Source organism: Pelobates fuscus, chromosome 5 (assembly GCF_036172605.1).
Source record: "Pelobates fuscus isolate aPelFus1 chromosome 5, aPelFus1.pri, whole genome shotgun sequence".
NCBI classification, from domain to species: domain Eukaryota; kingdom Metazoa; phylum Chordata; class Amphibia; order Anura; family Pelobatidae; genus Pelobates; species Pelobates fuscus.
Genome location: NC_086321.1, coordinates 244,555,955 through 244,572,556, shown reverse-complemented (window position 1 = coordinate 244,572,556; position 16,602 = coordinate 244,555,955). Strand labels below are relative to the sequence as shown.

The window sequence follows — 16,602 nt, the reverse complement described above, 5'->3', positions numbered from 1 at the left end:
AAAGTGCGAATTTAAATAGTTTAATACATTAACATTCTGAAAGTGCAATACAACATACAGTTGTTAAGAGAAAAACACATGCCCACATTTATATTAAAGTGGCATACTTGCATAATATAAGTGCAACAATAGAAATGGTATGGTCATTCAAAGAACCCCAAACACATAGCAAAATAAATACATAAATGCAGCATACAATTTAAGTGCTAAACAACTTTGTAAACAGCTTCAACAACTTCGTAAACAGCTTAAATACTTTCTAACAGTTATTCTATCTAAATAAATTTAACTTTTCTTGCTTTGGCATTCGCAAAGTCCTTCAGTAATGTTTCAAAGTCAATCTCCTGTGCCGTCCGATTCTCTATTGATATCATGGCAAGTCCCACAAGCCGTTCTTGGGACATTGAAGAACGAAGATAATTTTTTATAATTTTCAGCTTTGAAAAGCTTCGCTCACCTGTGGCAACAGTGATTGGTAAGGTCAACATAATTCTTAGTGCAATTGCCACATTTGGAGCAAATCCATTCCTCACTGCGTAGGCCAAAATATCAACAGGTGTCATTGTAGGTTTTATAACAGGAGCCAACACAGCAAGTTCTTCACACAGTTGCCTTCCATCGACATCAGACTCCTTTGATTTTGCATCAGTTAAGACATTCTGCAATTCCATGCAGAACTGCAGGAGTTCTTCTTTTTGCACATCTTTTAGCTTGTGGATGTCATACAAAAATTGAAAATGCGTGGAATGAAATTGCAGCTGTTCATATCTTTCATGTACAGATTTTATTGTTGTGTCTAATATTGCGAAGAAACATTCCACTTTAAATTTATTTTTAGGATCTAAGATGGGTTCATCTGGAGCCTCATACAAAAACAACCTTTTTTTTTTCCTCGTCTGATGCACTTGAGGTGGGAACACTGGGTCTATTTCCATTTCCACTGCTAGCTCTCCTGCTTCTTTAAGTAAATCCTCAAAACCATTATCTGTCCGATAAGATTGAAAAATTGTCTTGATGGATTCCAAAAGTTCCACAACATCTGGCAAGTAAATTGACGGGCTTTGAAGAACTTTGCTGACAGAATTAATTCGACTTAGTATGTTAAACCAAAGGATGATAAAACACAAGAATTTAAACTTGTTTAACTCCTTTGCCAAGGATGAAGCCTCGATTCTTGCAAGAGCAGCAAACTTCATATCACCTCCGATTTCAATTAAGGTGTCATACACTTCTCCAACATGGAACCTAAATGGCCGAATAGCATCAATTCTGCTTGACCATCTAGTATCGGATAGCGGCTTAACTGTCAGCTTACTCACATGCTTTTTTAGAACATCCCATCGATTTGTTGAACCTGATAAAAACACATATATTTTCTGAAGAATGCCAAAAAATGTACTGGCATCCCTACAGCACATAGCAGCATCATTTACTACAAGATTTAAGGAATGAGCACTGCAGGGGACATAGAAAGCACGTGAGTTCAGGTCCATGATTCTTTTTTGTACTCCTGAGTGCTTTCCCTTCATGTTGGAGCCATTATCATACCCTTGACCTCTCATATCACTGAGAGGTATCTTCAGCATTTCAAGCTCATTCAAAATTGCCTCTGTTAATCCTTCTCCAGATGAGTTGTGAACTGGCAGGAAACCAAGAAATCTTTCCTCAATGTGTATTTCTGGATTTGCAGTTGGCGAGTCTCCTTGCTTAACAGATACAAACCTGAAAACCATAGTCATCTGTTCAACAAGAGTGATGTCAGGGCTGCAGTCAAGTATAATGGAATAGTACTTGGCATCCTTAAGCAACCGTAGAATGCGTCTCCGTATTTCTTTTGAAATTAAACCAATTAGTTCATTTTGGATGTCTTTTCCTAAATAATGCTGGTGAATTTCTGAATTCTGTATCTTTTTTAAGTGGCTTTGCATCACAGTATCAAATGTTGCCAACATTTCTACAAGTTTCAAGTAATTTCCATTATTTTCAGAGTACAACGTGTCACTGCTGCCCCTGAAGGCCAAGCACTGCTTCCCAAGATACTGAACAATGGCTACAAGCCGCTGTAGAACATTCTGCCAGTGCTGCGTTTCAGTTGCCAATAATCTTTGGTATGAATGGTCAATAGTACTTCCTGACCCAAGCCTTGTTAACAGTTCTGTCCAGTCTCCCATAGCAGTGAGGTGAGATGGAGACACTTCATGTGTAGCCAGACACTGGGACAAATTTTTCCAATCATTGTAGCCTCCCGTTGTTAGGCTCATTTTCGTAGTTGTAAAGAGTTTACAACAAAAGCAAAATATTTTGTCCAGTCTAGGAGAATAACTAAGCCACTTTCTAACATGAACTTCACCATTTCCAAGGCGCCGTCTATAGTGGGTTGATGTAAACCGTCTCTTGGATGCATCTTTAGGAAATGCAAAGTGCTCTTTTGGCTTTGCTGGACCTTTCATAACGATGGTTTCTTTTAGTGAGCTAGTAAGCGTATCAGGCCAGTCAGCTGGATCAAAGAAGTCTACCAGCGTGCTTTTTCCATTTTCATCTTCTGATGATGATGATGCTGATTTCTGTGAACTCTCTTCTTCGGTGTTTGTATCACTTTCTATGCACAAAGATTGTTCGCCCACAGTTGAAGTAGAAGGGTGTGGTTCAACATCTACAGCTTCACGATGCTCTTTAGTTTTGCACTCCATCTCGCTTACAGCTTTTAGTACTGGATCAGGTTTAAAGAACCTATTTAATGATCCAGCCATCTTAGAAGTGTCTTTTTCTTGGAGCCTTCTTTTCTTTCGAAAAGCAGCACCAGACAATTTCTTTCGTGGTGCAGACATCTTGTTCAATTATCAAAATAACTATTGTAGAATAAATGTACATCAAAAATTATTAATATTCAATTAATATTCTCTTTGATGATCATTAAACCACAATAATACCTGAAAATCATTTAGAAACCTAATGTACATATGTGCGCACGTGTGTGTGTGAGTGTGAGTGTGAAAGGCGCAAAAATATATGTGTATGTAAGACTATGGCTAAGTTTTGCATGTACGAGAGCAGTTGATGTAAACATGAAGAATTAAAAATGGAGAGGGCAAGTGAGAGCGAGCACCCCCCATGCACAGACACACAATCATACAGCGTCACAACATAATTACACAATTACACACAGTCACAAACATTCACCTACAGTCATACATGGTCAGTCACATTACAAAGTCACATACAAAGTAATTCAATCTTCTATCTGAGTACATGCAACAAAATGTAATGGGGAGTTACTCTGTGTACCCCCTCCTTCTCATCACGCAGGTTGAACTATTCCTATCGCCCCTTGTTGGCACGCTACTGAAGTGACAATGTTTCAGCCTCAAAATACAGATTAGGGAACAGTGCACAAAATAAATCCAGTTTTAAATTGTATGAAGCTACTTAAAATCACCTCTACTAGCAAAAAATTGGGATTCAGTTACACAATATGGCGATATCCACTATGTTACAGTTCCCCAATATCCCCATTTCTCCTCTCCTGCACTTCCCCCTTCATTTGGCTACTGTTACGTTCACCTTGATTCCCAAAAATTCACACTTTTATAAATGAACCTGATAAAACATAGTTCAAATTGTACATTTCTTTAAAGAGACATTTTTTATGAACCATTAACACTACATAGCATAGTGGTCTGACACCGCCCCCCATGCAAGTAGTCAAACCGTATTAGAGCAGTTTGACTTCTTACCTTACACTTTTCGTGTTATAAGAACATGGAAGTCCCTCTAGTGGCTGTCTGACAGACAGCCACTAGAGGATGACTTAAAGGGAATCTCCAGTGCCAGGAAAACAATCCGTTTTCCTGGCCCTGCAGGATTCCTCTCCCTCCCACCCCCCAATCCCCAGTTGCTGAAGGGGTGAAAACCCCTTCAGTGACTTACCAGAGGCAGCGACATGTCCCAGGTCGCGGCCTGCTCCTCCCCCGCCGCTCCACCTTCTGCCTCCGTCGGCTGGTGGGCGAGACTGATCCAGCCTGCCGCCCGAGGAGACCTAATGCGCATGCGCATTAGCGCACCCCATAGGAAAGCATTGAAAACGATTTTCAATGCTTTCCTATGGGGATTTGAGCGACGCTGGATGTCCTCACACAGCGTGAGGACGTCCAGCGACGCTCTAAGACAGATAATCTGTGTTATAGAGCAGGAAGTGCCCTCTAATAGACAGCCACTAGGGGAGGACTTAACCCTGCAATGTAATTATTGCAGTTTATAAAAAACTGCAATAACTACAGTTGCAGGGTTAAGGGTAGTGGGAGTTGGCACCCAGACCACTCAAATGGGCAGATGTGGTCTGGGTGCCTGGAGTGTCCCTTTAACCCTGCAAGGTAATTATTGCAGTTTATGAAAACTGCAATAATTACACTTGCAGGGTTAAGGGTAGTTGGCACAAGTGGTCTGGGTGCCTGGAGTGTCCCTTTAAGCTCCTCCATGCAGGGCGTGGAGACGCTTAAAGGGACACTATAGTCACCGAGTCTACTTAAGCTCAATGAAGTGGTCTGGTTGCCAGGTCCCTCAGATTTTAACCCTTCAGATTATTGGGGTTAAAGGACCACTCTAGGCACCCAGACCACTTCAGCTTAATGAAGTGGTCTGCGTGCCAGGTCCAGCTAGGGTTAACCCATTTTTTTTTTATAAACATACCAGTTTCAGAGAAACTTCCCCCAAAACCTCAATGAGACAGCCGCTAGAGGCGCTTGCGTGATTCTGTGAAAAATCACAGTGAGAGCACGCAAGCGTCCATAGGAAAGCATTGATAATGCTTTCCTATGCGACCGGCTGAATGTGCGCGCAGCTCTTGCCGCGCGTGCGCATTCAGCCGACGGGGCGGAACGGAGGAGGATCGGAGGCAGAGAGCTCCCCACCCAGCGCTGGAAAAAGGTAAGTTTTACCCCTTTTCCCCTTTCCAGAGCCGGGCGGGAGGGGGACCCTGAGGGTGGGGGCACCCTCAGGGCACTATAGTGCCAGGAAAACAAGTGTTTTCCTGGCACTATAGTGGTCCTTTAAGTCTTCCGGACAGCCATACTAGAAGTGCATCTGCGACACTGGAGGCATATAATGTCCATAGGAAAGCATTGAGAAATGCTTTCCTATGGACACATTGAACGCCTGCGCGGCACTTGCTGCGCATGTGCATTCGGCTCCGCTGTTGGACAGGGGAGCTGACGCCAGCAGGAGAAGAGCTGGAATAATCCCTTCAGCGCCACGGGAGGGGGACCCTGAGGGTGGGGGCACCCTCAGGGCACTATAGTGTCAGGAAAACCGCTTTCGTTTCCTGACACTATAGTGAACCTTTAAACACCAGTACTGCACAGTATCTTTACTCTGTTTACCTTTTAAAAGCCTGCAACGACAGGCTATAGACACCAGAACCACTACAGTAAATTGTAGTGGTTCTGGTACTATAGTGTCATTTTAATGTGAATTAAAATATAAAAATGTGAAATAAATTAGTACTTATGTAATAACATGACTATTCACTAAATAATAAAAAAATATTGTTTTTGCTACTTACCACACCAGATGATGATGGTCTCTGGCTGCAGGGGAAGCAGAATCCAGCTACAATCAATACAGGAGGAGGCCTGGCCACTGCAAGCATACACCTCCTTCCTTCTTGAAAATCCCCCTCGCTGTGCTCAAGGCAAGGCCGCAAGGGGGGTCAGGTAAAGGTCACTTCCTGTTCCGGGACTTCCGGCCGCCCTCCACTGCCTCCAGGCTCCAGCAGCAGTCCAGCTCCGCCTCCAGGCTCCATATGGAATAGTGAGTGGACTTGGAGTGCCGCCCGTGCCCGTGCGCGCCCACCCACCTTCACTGTTGCGGCGTGGGTGGGCGGTCTCATGGGGGCGGCACTCTCTGCGGCCGCCCTCCAGCCATGTTCCAGCAGCGAGCTCAGACAAGTCAGAGCGGAGCGAGCGGGTGGGCGGTCGCGTCTCTCTGCGGCCGCCCTCCAGCAGCTCCGAGCGGAGCCCTCCAATCATGATCACTCGGAAGTGCCGCCGGCGGGCGGCCAATTGCCGGTTCCTTCCGGGTGCAGGACGCCGGCGCCCCCTGGTAAGTTGCGCCCTAGGCGGCCGCCTAGGTCGCCTTACTGGTGGCGCCGGCCCTGGTGTTGTGGATCATTGTCATGCTGGAATACCCATCCACGACCCATTTTCAATGCGCTGGCTGAGGGAAGGAGGACCTCACCCAAGATTTGATGGTACATGGCCCTGTCCATCGTCCCTTTGATGCGGTGCAGTTGTCCTGTCAATATAAATACAATAGTCCGCACACAAGGTTGAGCCCCTACAGTCCATAGAAAAAATGAAATGGAGGATATGGAAAGTATGAAAAAAGTGCACAGTTATTGGTATAAAAAAAAGACATAAACAAATGGCATTAGATTGTCATGGCAGCCCTCAAAGGTACTCGAGGGTTCAAGAAGGCATAATATATTATACAGATGGCATGTAGGCTACAAAAAAAAAAACATAGATATCCAAGCAAAAGAAACAAGCTTTGCAGAAACAATACAGATGTGTGAGAGGAATAACCAATATGTTATTTGTTATTCCTCTCATTGAACTGCAAGTACCCTGGACGCGTTTTGCACCTCCCAGGAAGGTGCAAAACGCATCCAGGGTAGTTGCATCACTTGTTTTTCGGATAGTGGTGTGGGTGGTCTCTCTCTTGTCTGGCAGTAGCAGGTATTGCAACTATTTGTTATTCCTCTCATTCATCTGACCTAATTTTGCCAAACTTGTTTCTTTTTCTTGGATATCTATGCTATTTGTGGGGACAACATGTCACATGGATAATATAATATGCCTGCTTGAACCCTCAAGTACCTATGAGGGCTGCCATGACAATCTAATGCCATTCGTTTATGTCCTTATTTTTTTATACCAACTGTTGTCATCTTCTCACCAAGCTGCTTGGTGAAGGTCTTGTAGCCCATTCCAACCTTGTGTACGTCTACAATATTTTCCCTGACATCCTTGGACAGCTCTTTGGTCTTGGCCATGGTGGAGAGTTTGTACTTTTATACAGGTAACAAGCTGAGATTAGGAGCACTCCCTTTGAGAGAGTGCTCCTAATTTCAGCTCGTTACCTGTATAAAAGACACCTGGGAGCCAGAAATCCTGCTGATTCACAAGGGACCAAATACTTATTTCACTCATTGACATGCAAATCAATGTATAACTTTTTTGACATGCATTTTTCTGGATATTTTTTTTTTTGTTATTCTGTCTCTCACTGTTAAAATACACCCGTCATTAAAATATAGACTGATCATTTCTTTGTCAGTGGGCAAACTTTCAAAATCAGCAGAGGATCACATACTTTTTTCCCTCACTGTAAGTATCACCTTGGCCATTTGTATAAGGCTATTTAGTAATTTCAAGTAATCAAAGAAAGCTATTGTGTATACAACTCAGAGTAGCTAGTGGGGCCTGAGATATTTAAAATAGAAAAGGTTGGAAAAGAACTTTATTAGAATGCATAAAATTACTGACTATGAAAATATACAATGGAGACACATGGAAATATCTGCACATCAAAAATGGGAAATAGGCAAACGTAAAAATGTGAGTGGTAACAAAAGGAGGCAAAGGGCTGGGGGGAAAAGGAAACCCTTTATTATAAAATTATTTGAGGGTATAACACAGTTATATTCAAACACTACTGGAAATACCCCAAAAGGAAGCCTTGGTCTAGATTCTTGAGCATTCCACTGTACAGCGGTATGCCTACAATTAACCTTTTGGAAAGGCCAGTAAACTAGTGGGAGTGTCAAACCACTCCCTAACCAATCAAGGGAAAACTCCTCCTGCCTCGTGATGAGCACACTGGGCAGACCAGGAGGATTTATATATTCTAATAAAGATATTTTTCAACCTTTTTTATCTTAGGATATCTCCAGCACAACTAACTATTTTGAGTTATATACGCAATAGCTTTTTTTTTTATTGCTTGGTTTGTTTCTTACATGGGTCCAAGCCCACTCCCTAAGGATGCTGATTCAGTGACAACTGTCTGTTATTTCTTGTCTATTCAGTCATTTGCATAAGTCTATTCAGTCACAAAGATGTCGACATGAGCAATATCACAAACAGCCCTGAAGACACTACTGCACTCTGCACCCCTCCTTAGCGTACATCCGATCAAACAAAATACACCGACACTATCAAACAAATGCATAAGAAATATTACCACAAGTCTCACACACCATAAATATACAATTTCCCTCAAATGCCAAAGAGAAGGAACCCAATCCATCCCATCCTATCCGAACTGCATGAAATGTGTTTAATTACAAATACTTTTTACCCTCAAAATGTTCTATCATTCATGTAAATTGTTCTACTGTCTGTTTTTCAATATGTTGAATATCAGGTTCACCTGACATGCCACCTCAAATTTTGGAAATGGAAGAGGCCCAAGAGTTGAATTCTGGAACAGGCTTTGAACTAACATGTAAAGTCAGTGGACAGCCACTTCCTGGATCACAACAAATACGACTGCTCAAACAAGATGGTACAATGTTTCAGGTAAATCAGTATGAATGGAAACAGAATGACACTATGGACTTGTATTATATGACATAAGCTTATAAATCAATGAGAAAACATCTATGGTTTGGCTAGGAATGGTCAAACTAAACTATTGAGACTGCCATTCCTGCCAACTATTTTGGAAATCTATACAAAATATAAGAAGACAATGTATGTATACTGAGAAATTTACTCCAATATGTTCTTTTAAATTTTTATAGAAACAAAATGTAAAATATATTTCTTGCCATTATACAATAAATTAGAAGAGTATCTTTACAGATACACATTGTACAATCCTCATTACGCAAACTACAACCTCACAACTGAACAGTCTGTCGGTGCATATTGTCAGTGTCAGCATGTGCCCAGCCAGACCGGGTGCCCGGTCAATTTAGGGGGAAATCATTGTTTTATTGTGATATCAGTGTAGGGGACTAATTAGGGTGCCCACATAAATTATATTGATGATAACAATCAAAAACCGTGGCTACATGAACACCATATACACCTATCTGACAGACAAACAAGCACTAGAAACATGTATTGCCCACAATAGGTTTTCCAAACTCTGCAGTTGGTCTAAGAAACTGCTGGCCGTTATGGTAAACTCGGTAGGGAAACAATCACCCCTTACTTCAATTCTCCCCTCATACAGCTTGGCTCTTTCCTCTGCAAAAGTAAATTACTTCAATACCCTCATAACTACACTCGACCGCGAACCCAATCAACTATTTCACATATTTAACTCTCTTCTTCACCCTATTGTTCCTCCTCTTCTTCGCCCTATTGTTCCTCCTCTACCTACTAACTTGACCGCCTCAGACTTTGCAACTCACTTCACTGACAAGATCTCACTTCACTGACAAGATCATCCCCTTACAATACTTCCCCTAACCTCACTCCATCTGCTGTTCTATGTTCATTCGCACCCGCTACCCGCTACTGCTCTGCTCCAGTTCTCCCGCCCCACCACCTGCTCCCTAGATCCAATTCCCTTGCGTCTTCCTCTCTTTCTCTACCTCTTACTAAGATTCTCAATCTCTCTCTCTCCTCTGGCATATTTCTATCGCCCTTCAAACATGCAACTATAACCCCAATTCTAAAGAAGCCCAACCTTGACCCTAACTCCCTGTCCAACTACTGTCCTATCTCGCTACTGCCTTTTGCATCCAGGATCCTTGAAAGAGTTGTGTATGCGAGATTGACAGACTTCCTTAAGTCCAACTCTCTGCTAGACCCTCTTGTAGCGGTACTTACCCTCTCCAGGGGCCGGCCGGGGTCCTCCCTTCTCGCCGCGCGCGGTCCTGCTCCTGCACGAGCCGCGCGCGGTTCAGCCAACGATGGGATCAGTCAGGCGGGCAGTGACCGCGAGAAGCGGTCACATGTCCCGCCCGACACTAAGAGCGCGCCGCGCGTCTCGGGCGCGCTCTTAAAGGGACAGTGGGAGACTAAATTAGAATCAGTCTCCCATTGGCCCCTGTCAGGCCACATTCCCCATACACTCACGTTTTGGGGGCGTGGATATGACAGGGGCCAATCAAAGTGAACCTTTAGGGTATTTATACTCACCTGTTTCCCTTGCTCTTTGCCCTATCGTGGTTTCTGTCCAGTTCCCTTTAGTGCTTGTATCGTTCAGTTGGTTTTTTGGTGCTTGACCTTGGCTTTGTTCCTGACTCCGCTCTCTCCTTATCCTTGCTTGCTTATCCGCTGTTTTGTCCTCTGTGTACCAGTCCTCGGCTTGTTCTACGTTACGCTGTCTCTCAGTTACCTTGACCTCGGCTTGTTCTGACTCTGTCTTTCTCTCGTCCTAGTCCGGCCATTCTAAGGTCCGGTAAGACGAACACTGTTTCTTGTCTCTTGACTGTGAACTATTCCTGCGTGTTGGGGTATATTACCGTGACATTACGATAGGGCCATGGACCCCGCAGGTTTAGGTCAACAGATGGCCACTCATGAGGCTAGATTCGCAGAACAGGATCACCGTATGGATCAAATGGCTCAAGCCATCCAGACACTGTTATCCAGATCTGTTCCGGTACCTGTACCTACGCCTCCTGTAAACCCTATACCGGACACAGCTAATATGTCTAATGCTTCTGCACATCTAACCCCGCCACCTAGGTATGGAGGGGACGCTAAGACATGTAGGGGATTCCTTAATCAAGTGGAATTCCACTTCGAAATGTACCCACGTTCATTTCCCACTGACAGATCTAAGGTGGGTTTTCTTATGCACCAGCTTACGGATAAGGCACTAGAATGGGCAAATCCTATCTGGGAGGCTAATGGGCCTATGGTACACGACTTCAATAGCTTCCTCACAGCGTTCCGTAGAACATTTGACACGACTAAAAGGTCAAAAAATGCCGCCAGGGCATTAATGAGAATAAAGCAAGGATCTAAATCTGTAGCCGATTATGCTATTCAGTTCCGGACCCTTGCCTCACAGGTAGATTGGACTAATAATGGCCTTACTACTGCCTTTATGGAAGGTCTGTCTGATACTATCTTAGATGAGGTAGCAGCTAAGGACCTCCCTGTACCCCTGGAGGACCTGATTGACTATCTTATCGATATAGATAACAGGATCCGTGACAGGTTATATACCAGGTCCAGAAATAGACATTTTGTTCCCTTTAACTCCCCTAGAGCTGAGACTCCCGAGGGATCTAAAGGTTCTGAGGAGGAACCTATGCAGTTAGGGGTTGCTAAACTTACCGACGCTGAAAAGCTTTATAGGAGAAAGGAGGGACTTTGTCTTTATTGTGGTAGGAGGGGTCATATGAGACAAGAATGTCCCGTGCGTCCGGGAAACTATCGCACCTAAGACCGTATAGAGGACTGGCCTTGGGTGTGACATCACAGTCCTCACATTTGCCTCTTAATAAGTTACTTCTTCCTGTTTCCCTGCACCTTGATAGTGACTGCATAGCAGGGAATATACTAGCCCTGGTTGATTCCGGAGCGGCCGAAAACTTTATTGATTCCAGTTTTGTCAAGGAGAATAACATACCCACCAGAGAGAAGGAGACACCCTTGGCCGTTGAGGCCATAGATGGTAGACCATTATGCTCTCCAATTATCACACATGAGACTGTTCCCCTACATATGTCTACAGGGGTGTTACACTCTGAGACCATTCGGTTTCAGATCATTACTTCTCCTTCCTCTCACCTCGTGTTAGGGTATCCTTGGTTACGTACTCATAATCCCACCATTGATTGGGAGTCAGGACAAATAGTTTCTTGGAGTGATTCTTGCCAAGAGTCTTGTGTTGTTAAAGTCACCCCTTTGAATTCTACTCATATTCCTCCCGTGCCTACGGTCATACCCTCTCAGTACCTGTCTCTTAAATCTGTTTTTGATAAAAGGGAGGCTGAAAGATTACCACCTCACAGGCCTTACGATTGTGCAATTAATTTATTACCTGGTACGATGCCTCCCAAAGGGAGAATATATCCTTTATCTCCTCAGGAGAATCTGGTTATGGAGGAATATATCAAGGAATCTCTAGAGAAGGGATTTATAAGAAGATCCTCTTCCCCGGCAGGGGCTGGGTTCTTCTTTGTGTCTAAGAAAGATGGCGAATTAAGGCCTTGTATTGACTATAGGGGCCTTAATAAAATCACCGTCAAAAATGCGTACCCCATACCTTTGATCACAGAACTTTTTGATAGGCTTAAACAGGCCACAGTTTTTACTAAATTGGACCTTAGGGGTGCTTACAACCTCATACGTATCAAAAAGGATCACGAGTGGAAGACTGCTTTCAATACCAGGAGTGGCCACTACGAGTACACTGTGATGCCCTTTGGTCTTTGTAACGCCCCAGCAGTTTTTCAAGAATTTATTAATGATGTCCTACGTCAATTTATACATACATTCGTTATAGTATACTTGGACGACATATTAATTTATTCTAATGATTTACAGACTCATCACATGCATGTTAAATTAGTGTTGAGAACTCTTCTGGTTAACGGTCTCTATTGCAAACTCGAAAAATGTTAATTTGATCAATCTGAAGTCCAATTCTTGGGTTATATAATCTCTGCCAAGGGTTTTCGTATGGATCCCAAGAAACTGTCTGCCATTATGGAATGGCCTCTGCCCCAGGGTTTGAAAGCCATTCAGCGTTTTCTGGGGTTCTCTAATTATTATAGGCGTTTTATTAAAGGATTTTCTGCCATTGTAGCGCCTATAACCAGAATGACCAAGAAGGATGGTAATACTCATGTCTGGAAACCAGAAGCACTCGAGGCCTTTGAATTCCTGAAAGCTACATTTGCCTCTGCTCCTGTTCTACAGCATCCTGTCCCTTCACTGCCCTTTGTTCTTGAGGTTGATGCTTCTGAGATAGGGGTAGGTGCTATCTTGTCTCAAAGAGATTCACCTGAAAAGCCGTTACACCCTTGTGGCTTCTTTTCCAGACAGATGTCCAAAGCAGAGAGGAATTATGATGTAGGCAATCGTGAACTCCTTGCTATCATTTTGGCGCTCAAGGAATGGAGACATCTGCTAGAGGGTACCAGGGATCCTATCCTCATTTTAACGGATCACAAAAACCTCTCATACCTTAGTGAAGCAAAAAGATTGTCTTCTAGGCAGGCCAGGTGGTCTCTCTTTTTGTCTCGTTTTAATTACATAATCACTTACAGACCGGGTGATCGTAATACTAAAGCTGACGCTCTGTCCAGACAATTCGAAACTACTGACAAACTCGAGGTCGATGTTACCCCTGTCATTCCGCCTGACAGAATAATAGCGACTACTGTTCTTTCTATTTCGTCTTCTCTCTTACAAACTATTCAGGCTAAACAAAACTTGGCCCCTGAGGAGAGGCCTGCTGATAAGCTATTCGTTGATATACCAGAGAGACGAGACATCTTGTCATTATATCATGACACTAGAACTGCTGGACACCCTGGTATTTCTAAGACAGTCTCAGCAGTTTCTAGATATTTCTGGTGGGCGTCCTTGCGCAAGGACGTCACCGATTACGTTAATGCCTGTAGCACTTGTGCCAGTATGAAGTCCTCCCACAGAGTTCCTTGTGGGTTGTTGCATCCATTGCCCATACCCGAGAGGCCATGGTCCAATATATCCATGGATTTTATTGTTGAATTACCTCCCTCTAATGGTAAAACTGTCATCCTGATGATTGTGGATCGTTTTTCTAAGATGGCTCATTTTGTGTCTCTTCTCAAATTGCCATCATCCAAGGAACTTGCCTCTATCTTTGCCGGGGAGGTGTTTCGGTTGCATGGTATTCCCACTTCGATCGTGTCCGATAGGGGTAGCCAGTTTATTTCCAGATTCTGGAGAGCGTTTTGTGCAGAGATGGGTATCTCCCTCTCGTTTTCTTCAGCCTACCACCCCCAGTCTAATGGAGCTGCTGAACGTGCCAACCAATCTCTGGAGCAGTATCTTCGCTGTTTCGTGTCCCACCATCAGAACAATTGGGCTGACCTGCTTCCTTGGGCTGAGTTTGCTCGTAATAATGCTGCTCATGAATCCTCCGGTAACAGCCCTTTTTACGTTGTTTATGGCCGGCATCCCGTGGTTCTTCCAGCTGCATTCTCCTTACAGGGCATGCCAGCTCTGGACGAACATTTGGCTAGTCTACGTAATACTTGGGAGCAGGTTCAGTGTTCTTTGGTGGCCTCAGCTGCTCGCCAGAAGGTTCACGCTGACAAGCATCGCAGGGCGGCTCCATCCTATGCTGTGGGAGACCGGGTTTGGCTTTCTACTCGCAATATTCGTCTTCGTGTGCCTTCTATGAAGTTGGCCCCTCGTTTTATTGGTCCTTTTCGTATCTTGCATGTGGTTAATCCTGTCTCGTATGCATTGGATCTTCCAAAAAATTTACGCATTCCTAACGTCTTTCATACCTCCTTGTTAAAACCCCTCCTGTGCAACCGTTTTACTCGGCATGTCCCCCCTCCTCCTCCGGTTTCGGTGGAGGGCCATGAGGAGTTTGAAGTGGCGGCTGTAATTGACTCTCGCTTGCTTCGGGGTCGCCTCCAATATCTGGTACATTGGAAGGGCTATGGGCCTGAGGAACGCAGTTGGATTTCCGCTGACGCTGTTCACGCTCCTCGCCTTGTGCGTTCTTTCCACGCTCGTTTTCCTGCCAGGCCTGCTCCTCCCCGCCCGGTGGGCGTGTCTTCAGGGGGGGTACTGTAGCGGTACTTACCCTCTCCAGGGGCCGGCCGGGGTCCTCCCTTCTCGCCGCGCGCGGTCCTGCTCCTGCACGAGCCGCGCGCGGCTCAGCCAACGATGGGATCAGTCAGGCGGGCAGTGACCGCGAGAAGCGGTCACATGTCCCGCCCGACACTAAGAGCGCGCCGCGCGTCTCGGGCGCGCTCTTAAAGGGACAGTGGGAGACTAAATTAGAATCAGTCTCCCATTGGCCCCTGTCAGGCCACATTCCCCATACACTCACGTTTTGGGGGCGTGGATATGACAGGGGCCAATCAAAGTGAACCTTTAGGGTATTTATACTCACCTGTTTCCCTTGCTCTTTGCCCTATCGTGGTTTCTGTCCAGTTCCCTTTAGTGCTTGTATCGTTCAGTTGGTTTTTTGGTGCTTGACCTTGGCTTTGTTCCTGACTCCGCTCTCTCCTTATCCTTGCTTGCTTATCCGCTGTTTTGTCCTCTGTGTACCAGTCCTCGGCTTGTTCTACGTTACGCTGTCTCTCAGTTCCCTTGACCTCGGCTTGTTCTGACTCTGTCTTTCTCTCGTCCTAGTCCGGCCATTCTAAGGTCCGGTAAGACGAAAACTGTTTCTTGTCTCTTGACTGTGAACTATTCCTGCGTGTTGGGGTATATTACCGTGACACCTCTTCAGTCTGGTTTCTGCGCTAACCACTCTGTGGAAACTACACTGACCAAAGTATCCAATGATCTACTCGCTGGTATTTATACTCACCTGTTTCCCTTGCTCTTTGCCCTATCGTGGTTTCTGTCCAGTTCCCTTTAGTGCTTGTATCGTTCAGTTGGTTTTTTGGTGCTTGACCTTGGCTTTGTTCCTGACTCCGCTCTCTCCTTATCCTTGCTTGCTTATCCGCTGTTTTGTCCTCTGTGTACCAGTCCTCGGCTTGTTCTACGTTACGCTGTCTCTCAGTTCCCTTGACCTCGGCTTGTTCTGACTCTGTCTTTCTCTCGTCCTAGTCCGGCCATTCTAAGGTCCGGTAAGACGAAAACTGTTTCTTGTCTCTTGACTGTGAACTATTCCTGCGTGTTGGGGTATATTACCGTGACACCTCTTCAGTCTGGTTTCTGCGCTAACCACTCTGTGGAAACTACACTGACCAAAGTATCCAATGATCTACTCGCTGCAAAGTCTCGTGGTCACTACGCTATCCTAATTCTCCTTGACCTTTCTGCAGCTTTTGACACTGTTGATCATCAACAGCTTCTCATCCTCCACAACATTGGTCTACACGATATTGCTCTCTCCTGGTGCTCCTCCTACCTCTCCCAGCGCTCTTTCAGTGTGTCTGCTTCTTCTCCCCAACTCCTCTCTGTTGGTGTCCCCCGAGGTTCAGTCCTTGGTCCCCTACTGTTCTCCATCTATACTGCCTCCCTTGATAAACTCATTAGCTCATTTGGCTTCCAATATCATTTCTGTGCGGATGACAAGCAAATCTATCTGTCCTTTCCTGATCTCTCCCCGTCCCTCTTGACTAGTGTCTCTGACTACCTCTCTGCTATTCCTAACTGGATTGCTGCCCACTTCCATAAACTCAACTTGACAAAAACTGAAATTCTGGTATTTCCTCCCTCAAGTGTTGCTACTGCTGTGTCTGTCTCCTTCCAAGTCAACGGTGCTAACATCAGCTCCACCAAGCAGGCTCACTGCCTAGGTGTTCTCTTTGACTCCAACCTCTCCTTCACGCCTCATGTTCAGTCTATCGCCAAATCCTGCCGCTTCCATCTCAAAAACATTGCGCGCATCCGACAATACTTAACGCCAGATGCGACTACGGTGCTGGTCCATTCCACTGTCCTTTCTCGC

General features: G+C 44.9%; 1 protein-coding gene across 1 annotated transcript in view; it reads left to right on the top strand.

The window, feature by feature from the left end:
• TEK (TEK receptor tyrosine kinase) overlaps positions 1–16,602 on the top strand; it is a 158,470-nt gene that overhangs the window by 95,020 nt on the left and 46,848 nt on the right. Inside the window, exon 8 of the mRNA XM_063455179.1 lies at positions 8,422–8,576. Coding sequence (XP_063311249.1) covers positions 8,422–8,576 — 155 coding nt within the window. The remainder of the gene's footprint in view (positions 1–8,421; positions 8,577–16,602) is intronic.